General features: G+C 32.6%; 1 protein-coding gene across 3 annotated transcripts in view; it reads left to right on the forward strand.

The window, feature by feature from the left end:
* The window catches only part of LOC129928227 (uncharacterized), a 43,521-nt gene that overhangs the window by 11,375 nt on the left and 19,366 nt on the right, over window positions 1-12,780 (forward strand). Inside the window, exons 4-5 of one of the 3 annotated variants that reach the window (XM_056041520.1) lie at window positions 3,911-4,009; window positions 4,192-4,544. In XM_056041520.1, coding sequence (XP_055897495.1) covers window positions 3,911-4,009; window positions 4,192-4,544 — 452 coding nt within the window. The remainder of the gene's footprint in view (window positions 1-3,910; window positions 4,010-4,191; window positions 4,545-12,780) is intronic. The other 2 variants (XM_056041523.1, XM_056041524.1) reach the window with 2 other exon arrangements.

Genomic DNA, 12,780 nt, shown 5'->3' on the forward strand with positions numbered 1-12,780 from the left:
TTTTTCAGGGGGGGGGGGGATTTTTCTCCCCCCGCCAAATATATATATATATATATATATATATATATATATATATATATATATATATATATATATATATATGTGTGTGTGTGTGTGTGTTAGTGTGTGTTTGTGTGTATAATTAATCTTTATTACATTCTGACCCTTCATTCTTTTGGAAGAAGTTTATTGTACCCTAGAATAGATTCTTCCTGGAGTTAGTGGGAGAAATTAGACTCCCCGACCTTGCTAGCAAAAGGGTCTGGAGGAGCACTGGAAGCTCCCCCAGCGCGGGCGAAGCCCAGCCGCCAAGCACTATTTTCGGTATTGAAAGCCAACAAAATGCATATTCTGAGGTATCTCTACAGTGCATTATTCCGCTATTAAAAAGTTTTATTTCAAAAACCTAATGTGCTATTCTTACTGACTTAGATCTTCCCGCGCCGTTCGGCGCATTGGGCGACAATCTGTTTCCACACAAATCTGACACTGGCAATGTCTGAAGCCTCTTCAGTCATGCTCTGAGGACCTCCATGAAAGTTTGGCGCCAAGTTGTTTTAGGAAGTTTCTGTTTGTGCTTTCCTCAGTATATATATAACAATGAGATGCCATTGTACCTTAGCGAACTGATTACTCCATATGTCTGCCAGAGAGCCCTTCGCTCAATGGACTCAACGCTTTTAGTAGTGCCACGTTTCTCCCTCAAAAGCTACGGTGTGCGGGCTTTTTCAGTTAACGGACCAAAGGTTTGGAACTCCCTCCCCATTGATCTCAGACAGACAACATGCTACACCACTTTTAAGAACATTAAGGCCTATCTGTTTAAATCTTTTGTTGATTAGCTGTCATTTTATCCGTCGTGTCTGTGTTTGTAATGTTATTACAGCGCCTTGAGCCTACATTTTGTTTTATAAAATTACTACTATTATTTTTAATGGCCTCCATGCCATCGCAACTCTTATTATGCGTTATTCATTTTGTCGGAGAACATGTTTCGCTAACCTCATGCGACGCTCTATCACAACCTTACTAAGAGGTCGACTCCCAGTTCGCCATAGGCTTTCCTTGATTTAGACCTGATCTCTATAACTGACTCCTAAAATCCGTCTTAGCCATCTTTGTTTAGCCATATTTAGTATTTTATTTTTCAATTTGGGCAGATGACTATTCACTGCATTTTATTAATGGAGCCCAACCACTGGTAGAAATTTGTAGCATCTCTTCGCTGCGCTCTTAGAATTAGGTGACTGTAGTTTTATATCGAAAAGGGAGTTTTTATCGTCAAAATCATGTGTTGGGGGATTTTAAACTAAAAAATCTCTGAAGATTTAAAAAAAAATTCAAAACCCTTTTAGCTATGCTAATAGAATTTTGTGACTGTAGTTTGCTTTAGAATAATATTGAAGAGAGAGGTTTTCAATCTCAAAACTCTTTGTTGGAGGGTTTTAAACTCTAAACAATCTGGAGGGGTTTTTAACTTTAAAAAAGCCATCAGGAAGAAGGGGGTTAAACTTAAAAAGTCACTTGAGTTGGCTACGTTCATTGATTTTTGAGTGTGTAATTTGCTTTTTTTTTATATTGAATAGTTATTTTTTAACATTAAACCACACTGGAAGGGGGTTTAAATTCAAAACCCATTAGGCAACACTCATAGAAATCTGAGTTTGTAATTGCTTTTTTTATATTGAAGAGAGGTTTTTATCTTAAGTGTGTAATTTTTTTTTATACTGAAAATGTGGTTTTTAGCTTCAAATCACTCTGAAAGGGGGTTTAAACTCAAAACCCCTATTGGCTACGCTCATAGAATTTTGAGTGTGTAATTTGTTTTTTATAATTAATATGTGGTTTTTAGCTTCCAACCCCGCTGTATGGGGTTTTAAACACAAACATCCTCTTGGCTTGCTCATAGAATCTGGTGACGAATGCATGCTTTAGTCTAATATTGAAGATGGGGTTTTATCGTAAAAAAAAAATTCAAAAGGGGTTTTAAAATCTTAATCTTTCTTAGCTGTGCTCTTGTTTTGAATTTTTTTTATAGAAGAGGGTGATTTAACTGCAAAACCCCTGGTAGCATACATTCGTTACCCTGGTAGGTGGTTTTAAACTCAAAAAACACTGGTAAGGCGTTTTAAACTTAAAACCCCCTTGGCTGTGCTTGGGCAAGTGATTGTTTAGTATTAAAATCTCACCTAAAATAAACAAAATCAAAGAAAAAAATTAGCCATTTATTTCCGATCTCCCCCCCCCCTGCGAGGGGGGATCTCATTTCAGGGGTGTTTGATTTGTGATACTCTGGAAACATTTAAAAATTATTCTACAATTTATTTCCTCTTTGAATCTAATTATAAAAAAATTGTTAATAAAATACAAAACCAAGCAGAAAATAAGCTCATCTTTCAATACCTTTGTGAAACAAATGATGAGCAACATGTTAAACTCTTTTATTATAAACTGGGGTTCACTGGATTTCAAAAGGGAGTTATATACAATTTTGGATTATTTTTATTTTTAGTAACAGTAAGATTCACGGTTTGGCGATGACTTAAAGCAGTCAAAAAATGTGTTTTACGTGGTAGGTATGTAGCGCAAATGAATGAAACCAACCTCCGACTGCAAGGAAAGAAATGAACTTTCATTGCTTAAATCATTTTCTCTTTTATCGAGATATATTAAATCTATTTTAAATAGTTTTATAATCTCACATAACGTGTTTGCTGACAAATGATTTATTACCTAAAGACCTTACAATGCTCTATAATAAACTTACGCTTCGCTTCTGGGATGTAATAAATTTAAAAATAAATGCCACTTTTTAAACATCAGTTACTGATGTTCAAATTAAGTAAAAGAAAAAAATACATTTACAAAATTATGTCTGCAGTAAAAAGAATGTTAACTTAGGAGGCACAACAGATATATGACTGCACTTAAATGTTCATGTGCAATTCAAAAACTGTGGTCGAAAGTGGAATTATTTTTTAGCTTTTCCCTAAATATACAAGGTTAAACTGGATTTAGGGCTGCAAAAAACTTAATAAGTAGCAGGACGTAGCCACTAAAAAAAACCTTCGCCTTACTTTAGGATAATTTAAAGCTTGAAATTTTTAAATATTGTTAAACTGCAGTAATTACAAGGTTCCCTTTCAGCAATAATAATAGTTAGAAAAATAAAGCTAAGTTTACAATTTAACCTAAATATAGTAGGTCTTAATATAACTTATGGAGGAATTATTCAAATGATTTGAATCGAAGTCCTGATAATTATATTATAGGCCTATTTGTGCAATAGTTATATTTTTGACAGCACGAAAATTAATACATAATGACATTTTTTTTTTCAATGTACCTTCTCACGCTTCTTTATTAGTATTTTTATTAGAGGGGACAGCTGGCGAATTTTTTTTAAAGAACAATATACAAAAAAGTTTGAAGACCACTGTATCAAATATTTTTATTGGACAACTCTCGATTGCAAGCCTCATATATGTGAATGTAATGAAGCAGGACATCGAAGCAGTAGAATTCGATTTTGACTATTGCAAAGACATAAACACATAACAACCGCACTATGTGGAAAAAGATGTTGACAAAAACAACTATGGTCAGCGAAAATAATCAGTGGCATTATCTCAGGTTGAAAAGCGTGCCAAACCAAAAATGGCTCCGTCATATGTGAATGTATAAGTCTCTCTAGAGTAGTAGTGCTCTACAGTTACATGAAAAAGTGGTCTACGAAATGAACCCTAGTAGTTCTACAACAACAATAGCAAAAAGAGAGAAAAAAGAGTGTAATAGAGAGGGAGAGAAAAAAAGAAAAAAAAGAGTGAAGAGAAAAACAGAGAAGGAGAATTAAAAGTAAATAAACTTAGATCCATGCAGTTTAATAAAAACGATTTTTTTTCCAATTTAGGTAGTCAGTTAAAAATGGTAGCCGACTCAGCCACAATTTTAGAAAATAACATACCTCTACAACCTGTATCCTTTAAAGTGTCAAACTCTATCTCAACAGGTTAGAACATTTGTTACAAGCATATAATACTATAAATAACTATAAAAAAAAAAAAAAAGCAACCAGATTATAGCACAATGTTTTTCTACGACTTTATATTTTACAATTTGTTAGCAATAATAACAAGATAATTTTATTCTGACTACTAATACATATTTTGTATCATTGTGTATCATTCACAGAGTATCAGACATTAACAGAAAAATTTAAAGAGATAAATTCAAGTTTTACTGAACAAAGTAAACAATTCAAGAAAGTACAGCAAAAATTAAAACATCAAAAATTAATTAATAAAATGCTTGATGAAAGAATTAACAAGTGTGTCGATGATAATGCGGAATGCACAAAATTACAAGAAAATTTAAATGAAAAATATGTTGAACTTAAAGAAGAAGTTACAAGTGAATTTTACGCGGCTAGTAGATTTATGGCTTATCTACAAACTAAATGTGAAAGTTTGTCACAGGAGTTCAAGGAAAGTAAAGCAATGTGCAAGGAAGAAGACTTAACGGTGAGAATAATTGTAAAATATTTGGTGAGTCCGTTGCTTTACATATTTATAATGACAATAAAAGCCCTTAGTCTTCGATAAATTGTTTTGTATGCCAACGCTAGGCCAACTTTACCAAAAAAATCTATTGTTTCATCCTTTTTTTAACACCCCATAAATAAACAAGATTACAAAGAAAGTTTGTGTGATGACGGATCCCTATCGGATCCGCCTTTTTGCAAGGAATATTCAAGACTTCATTTTGTTTTGATTGTCAAAAGTAGTAATGTTTTAAAAAAATCATTTGGAGTTGTAAAAATGTTGTTTTTTTTTTGTGTAAAATATTTACATGTTTAGGATGTTCCTTTAAAGTTAAAGATAAACTACTTCCTAGTCCAAACCTCACGCTGGACGACGGGATGGAAGGGGCAGCTATGGACCCTGGATCGTCAAGATAATAACTCCAGTCCACTAATCACACGACTAGGCATTGCTGTTAACTTAATAACAAACTAATAGCTTAAAAGATTTATTATAAATTTCGGAATGATAACTACTGAATATGTGCAATATGTCAGACGAGCGAGGTTAATCTTTTCGCATTGATTTGTAATTGAAAAAAAAACATGTATCGAGCTTGTACTTCGAAAACTTCTGGGGTTCAACCCCTGTCACAACATTGTTTTATAGTTAGTGACATTTATTGGTTGTGGACAACGAGATTCACTTGTTTATGGAGAATATGATCTCGCACACGGTAATCAACGAGACACATTTGCATTGTGGGAAAAATATCTTTCTCTAATTTCCCTTTCATCAATTTCTGCTTTTTTCTTTCTCTCTTTCTGCTTTTAAAAAAAAATATCATTCAATGAATTCCCTCTTCTTATCCCCAGTAAGCTCCATTAATTAAACTAATTCTAGTATTTTGTCATAAGAAGACATGATAAGTGGATATTAATAAATATATGTGTTAATATAAATAAGTAGTTAGGTCATGGAACTATACTAATGGAACACCAGCTTCGAGTTTTTTACAAAGACAAAGAGAGTCGAAGTGCCGTCGCGCATCTTTTTTCGCGCACCATACCATTTTGAAAAATGGATGATGATGCCAAAGAAGAAATTTACTCCGAGAGTCACTTGGATTGACCTACATTGAGAGTAAAACTTCCTTACTCTATATTTTATTAGATCTGTAAAAACTTTATCCATTTTCTGACTATCTGATAAAATAGATACAATTTCCCTGAATAACTGATCGTCACAAAAGTTATTTTTTTCGATCACCCTATAAAATGCCACTTTTTTTTCCAAAAAATAGAATCTAAATTCCGAAAATACAATCTTTCAGTGTTTGGTTTATTTACACTAAATCTGGATGAAGACATGTCTACCGTTCCGCTAAATGCGTATTTGTTACGATATACTAAATTGCACGAAATAAAAATAGGAGGCCTAATACAGTTTTGACACTCCAAGCTAAGCATTTCTAATCGTTTTTTTTTTATTATTATCGAAAGGACTAGGCTATAGGCATACACGTCTCGTGGGAAACAAAGAAAAAGTTAATCTTGGTAATATTGTAGCCTAAATAAAATGACAAAAAACCTATAGCCTAATCTAAAATGAAATAGATATAGAGCTAGATTTTCTTGGACGAATGATATAAAATAAGTATAAATAATAAGTCATATGATACAGATGTAAATAAACAAATACTGATAGAGTCATTCATTAATTAATTATTAGAATTACTTGACTACCAACTGGGTATTTTTATTGCCAAAATACTATGTATTTTATGTGCATTTATTGAAAACAACAACCAAAAATCAAGCGTTCGACGCAACTAGATCTAATATTAATAATATATAGATTCTAGTTCTAGATCCAGAAAGCTACTTCTCTAATTCAGTTTTCTTGTTTAATTCTAGTTAGATCTAGATGTCTAGACCAGTAGATCTAAATCTAGCCAGGGTTTTTGTCATGGAATAGATTTATAAAACTTCAGCCGCCTACTGATCACGATATGACAGATACTCTCTCTACTACTAGACTACTTCTAGATCTAGATCTAGTAGATCACTACATTTGGCTAGATGATTACTAGATGTGTACTTTAGCTCAACAAACAAGTCTACTCCAAAGTATAGATCTACTAGTAAAGCCACAAAGTGTAAAGTATCATTATATATTCACATAAAAAAACATTTATAGGCCTAAATGAATCGAATAATCTTAATCAGTCACTAATTTGACTAATCTAAATTGTTTTTTTTTACTAACTGGGAAGTGTTATTGATGACTTCTGACTTGTAAACCAGTTGCAGAGATTCTCGTTTTTATTTTGATGACATGTTACGATATATCAATGATATTTAGATAAACGCAAGTACCTAGTGGAACAGACAGAAGGATCATTTAATATAAGGCAAAGAAGTAAGATGTTTATAATCCATCAAACTCACAGAGGACTTGTGTCATTTGTGACGGCATTTCATGCATTTACAGAAGCTACAAACTAAGCTACAAAAATGATATGCTTGTCTTTGATTCCGAAGACTTATGAGGAATGCTATGTTTCCAGTGGCTACTCAGCCCAAGCTGTGACCTACATATTATGCCACACTGAGCACAGGCATAACCATTGTCCACATGTGGCAGAATCAGTTTTTTTTTTTTTTGCCGTCTACCCTCGGCAATTAATTTTCATTGGTGTATACCACACCTTTGTAAGTGACCTCCAACTGTCTCATTCTGAAGCTGTATGCAACCAGGTGCTCTCTTATTCTATGTCAGTTAAAGCAAGTTGGCGCCTAAGCTTGTTTTAAAGCATTTCTGTGGTACCTCTTTATGTGCATATGACATGTTAGGCAAATTGGTTTTGCCTATCGGAAGGCCATTTCAGAAAGTATAGGTGTTTAAAATGAAACTCCAAATATCTGGACTTCCAGTTACCAAGAAAATAAGCTTAGGATTCAAAGAGACGACACTGGCATTTCAGCTAAGACGATCACTAAAATTAATAGCAACATTAATTGCAGTCCACCAAACAAGATAAAAAGAAACAAGTGTGGCTTCAATAGCATTGATGATATTTAGTTTACTTTTATCTCATTTACTAGTATTACTATTTCATTGACTAAGGTTTTTTATTGTCAAATATGCATAAGTACATGTACTAGTTCCTGCAATTTGAAAAAATAATAATTAAATTGTGTGTAGTCTATATATAAATGTTTATAAGAGATCACACCTTAGCTTAATTTACTTAATTTCAAAACTATGATTTTGTGTTCTGACTCTACTCTAAATAAATTATATTTTATTTTAAGAATGCAAAGTTGGAAATTCTGTTCTGATGAAAAAGAAATTAAACTAAAGTAGATGTTTATGGTTTCTTTGTATTTATTTTTAAATTATTTATTCATTAAAAATTAATTGTTCATTAACATTTACTTGAAGTAAAGATCAAAAACACAAATTCAATACATGATCAGCTCTCAATTCATGCAGATCACAGCCCATCACTTAAATGTATTTACTGTCAATTCTACACACTATTCATTTCAAAATGTTGCTTTAAATTGTTCTATGACACAATCAAAGTACTGGTACCTCACATTGATGTAGGTCTAAAGCAGCTGAAAAAAATTTCATTAAATAACTTGTACTGTCATTTATTATCAGACGTGTTAAAACTAATGACCTGTATCATCATCATCATCATTGGCCTCCTTCAGTCGTAGAACGACTATGGTTCATCTCAGAGCACACTTCCTCATGTGGCTGTGGAGCCCTATTTTGGAGAGACACTCCCGTCCACAGATAGCGCAGGTTAAGGTGTCTTTTGCTTCGGTGGTAGAGGAGCTGGCCGTTTTTCGGATTGTACGTTTTTCTTTCTGAGCTGAGACCCATGTACTTTCACTGTCCATAGCTTTCTTGGTCACTGTCTCTCTCCATCTATTGCGGTCTAGAGCTATGTCTTCCCCATTGTCAGTATTGATGTTCACTGATTTGAGGTCACGTTTTTTTACATCTATGTAACGAAATTGGGGGCGACCAGTTTTTCTTGTGCCAGTCGCGTGTTAAAACTAATGACCTGTATATATAATTGATTAAGCAGGAGCATCAACAAATCTTGAACAATAATTGTCTACAGAAAAACTTTATTCTTATCCTAACAATATACATTTACAATGTATTTAAACAAGTTAATTTATACAAATCTGTATGGCCTAAAGATTATAGCGTATTTTGATGTGTGAATACCAAGTTACATTATTACATGAAAATAGTGTACTCATTTTTTAAATATTCTGGGTAATAAAAATAAAAAACTAATGATACAATAAAATTAAAGCATTAGTCAAATAATAAAAAAAAAATTCACTCAAGATCTATGTGAACTCTATGCTTGAAAAAAATCATTTTGAAATTAATTAAAAAAAAAAATATGGTTCTTTAGTCAATGGAATGATAGCAGCAATTATTTAACAATTTCATGATTATCCATTCATTTCAATATACTTATAACTGAAAAATAATTCATAAGGTTTAGATACAACCATTTGAAATAATGATTATATTTTTTTTCTTAATTTGCTTAATTCAAATCTAATATAAACAAGATTTCCTCTGTCAAGAAACTTATGAGGGAACAACATGCATGTTCTTCTCAGTAAGTTTTTCAAAGGGAATTAAGATTATTTAATTGATGTTGCTTTTTTTGCCAACATTTTAAACCTTCGCACCAGGTTTTAGTTTTAAGGAGAATGCACCATATTTTATATGTTTACTTTTGTTAGATTCTTATTTTAATTTTTAAAAAGTAAAATTTCCCTTACATATCTTGCAATCTATAGGGCAGATGATATGAAGTTTATCAGTTTCTGTGCCCCATGGTTAGCGAGGGTGTCATGTACCCAGCACAACGACCAACCACCTTTTAAAAAAAAATCCCATTTCAGACCTCACAATCTATAGGGCAGATGATGTTAAGGTCATTTGATTCTTTGGCCAGTGCATCATGTGGCCAGCACAACAACCAACCATCTTTACTTTCCAAAACGAAAGTCAGCTACCCATTAGAGTTAGGTGGACTCACGGGCACCCAAAAATCTAAAAATTTTAAATCTGAGTCTTCACAGAGATTCAAACCCATGACTTAACCATTCAGCCATGGATCCCCAAACCGCCTTTACCTATTCCTTACTATTGCCATGTATCCATTAAAGCTTGGTGGACTCAGAGTAGCCTTAAGGATTCTGAAATTGAAAATACCAGTCTTAATCGAACCCAGGAACCCTCAATTCAGAAGCCAAGTGCTTTACCACTCATCCACTGCACTCCCTCTTGTTTTAATGGGGCTCAGATTAATAGTTTTAAAGTAAATATCAAACAGATTTAAAGAAATACTAAATCCAAACCTGTTGGCTGAATGACAGGATATACATAAATATGTATAGAGCTTACAGCATAATATATATATAACTTTAATTAAAATTGGTCCAAGACTTTTATTTTGCAACATGATGGGATTTTCCTTTCTGGTGGTGCTATGCAGGAGTCCAAGAATCTCATCTTTTTTCATAACAGAAAGTTATCTAGTTATAAAAATAAATAAAAGGATTTTAAAAAAATAAAAAAATATGTGACATAAGTGTTGACCATGCTAAACCTATATATGTTATTAAGTATAATTATATAATTTTTCCATTCTAAAAATAGTCTGTACCGTACCTAAAAGGAGCTACTGCGTTAATGTGTAGACATGACCCTGACCTTAATAGTTATGAATTATTACTATAGGTGAAGGCAGATATTCAGTTAATTTGATGCACATTGAACTCATCTAAAAGCAACTATAACATATTATGATTTACATTTTCATGGAAAACTAATTTTTCAAAAATACAAGTACTTCAGCTTATAAGAAAAGTGCATAGGGAAAAATTGCAGTACCTTACCTTTAAGAGGTGCAACCAATCATTGACTTTTCAGGAATGCATGCCTTTTTCTTGCATTTCCAAACATAACTGTAATTATACAATTAGGCATATTGGCTAATTTCTTTTAAAACATTAAAGTTAAAAAAATAATATTATTAAATTGAAAACATTGTTGTATCAAACATACACATTATCAGACAATTTTGCCTAATTTCATCCAACAGTTTATTGTAAAGGAATGGACTGCACAACAGCCAAGGTATATTAGGCATTCATGAAAGATGAATGTGCTTAAGAGTGTTATAAATAAAAAAAAACTAGAGAAAAATGTTAAATTCCGTCCCAGATATTTGGATGTTGCTTGACCATGAAAATCACACAATTCATAAAACATCTATTAGATAACTAAAATAAAAATTGTATAGTAGTACTTACATTAAATATTGAATGGATGCCCAGAGAGTAGAAATAGTATAAGTATGATCCTTGAGCCATTCTGGTACATCATCAGAACTGGTTGCCTTGTTAATAACTGAAACATTACAAACATTTTTTTTTTATTTATAATTTATCACAGACTAGAATAGAAATGTTGCCAGGAAAAATACCAATGCTTAGAATACACCTGATGATACTTTTGTAGCCTTATTACAGGTTAAAATGCACCAAAACTTCATTAATTAAATCTGATAAGAAACATATATATGTATCACACAAGTCCAAGTTTATCAGAGTGTCATAGCAAATAATTAACTAGATACCGGGTATGTGAGTTTTATATTAAAGTACTGAATTTCAGGGGATAGATCCAACTTGACACCACATCATTTATTACTTCATGAACTCATGGGTCTGGGCATGGCATGGAATGGAAACTATTATTTAATGTATATGGGGTGTAGGCAAGGCATGGATTATAAATTTTCTTGTATAGATTAGATTGGGTAAAACTGCCAATCGAAGGTAACTTTTACTGATAGATCTGGATCAATTATAAATTTATGGGATCTAGGCCTGCATAAATTTTCTTTTATTTATATATTTTATGTACATATATAACTAGTCTAGAATCTATAATTATATCTTAATAATAATTTTTGTAGATGTCATATAATGTGATATAATATCTAACAAATTAAGTATAGATCAGTAGATTTAGAATTTTAGCTAGTGAATATTTTTGTATTCCAAATCTAAACTGGATCTATATATTTTCTACTTCATTACTAAACCATGAGATACCACCTGTGTGGAAGTCATCTATAATTGTACCTGTGCCAAAGGTTTCCAAACCGAAGGAAATGAATGACTATAGACCTGTTTCACTTACTTCCATTGTGTCTAAATGTTTAGAAAAGATGAAAGCGTTGCAGATTAGTCCATACATAATACTATGGGCTAATGAATTTTTGACCCAGAGAGCTCAGAGGGTTAGGGTAAACAATTTTATATCTAATGAACGCATAGTTAACACAGGGGCGCCCCAGGGGGCTGTGACATCGCCATTGTGGTTCATTTTGTACACCAATGATTTTCAATCCGATAGTTCTTGTTGCTCCTTCACAAAATTCGCTGATGATGCGGCTCTTCTTGCCCTGCTCTCAGAGAGCTCAGACGTAAATGAGTATTTCAAAGAATTAGAACACATTGAGGAATACTGTAAAGATAATTTTTTATTATTAAATGTAAAAAAAAACAAAGAAATGATAATCGATTTTCGTAGGGACAAGAAGGAAAATGATATTGTTTCTGTAGCTGGAGAGACTATTGAAATTGTGCAAACCTTTAAATACCTTGGTACTATCCTAGACAATAAACTAAATTTTACTGGAAATACTGATTATATCAGCAAAAAAGGGCAGCAAAGATTACGACTACTAAGAAAACTGTCCTCGTTTAATGTTAGCGAAAAGGCCTTGGCTATGTTTTATCACGCTCACATCTGCAATATTTTAAGTTTCAATATCACTGCCTGGTATGGCAATCTGAGCATTAAAAATAAAAATAAACTTAATAGAATCCTAAAGGCTGCTGGCAAAATCATTGGCAAAAAACAAACCCCATTTGGGAAGTTGTTTGAGACAAACATCTATAAAAAAGCTAACAAGATCCTCGAAATAAAGAATCACCCTTTGTGTCAGGATTTTGTGATTTTACCATCACAAAAGAGATACAAGACACCGATAGCAAAGACAAACAGACACAAACACTCTTTTGTTCCCCTGGCAATCAAATCATTAAATAAGAACAATCTGGTATAAACTTTGTCACATGTAAATTATAAGTGAGTCTGGTGTGAATGTACACTCTGGTTTCTTATAGTTATA

This window comes from Biomphalaria glabrata, chromosome 9 (assembly GCF_947242115.1).
Source record: "Biomphalaria glabrata chromosome 9, xgBioGlab47.1, whole genome shotgun sequence".
Classification (NCBI taxonomy): domain Eukaryota; kingdom Metazoa; phylum Mollusca; class Gastropoda; family Planorbidae; genus Biomphalaria; species Biomphalaria glabrata.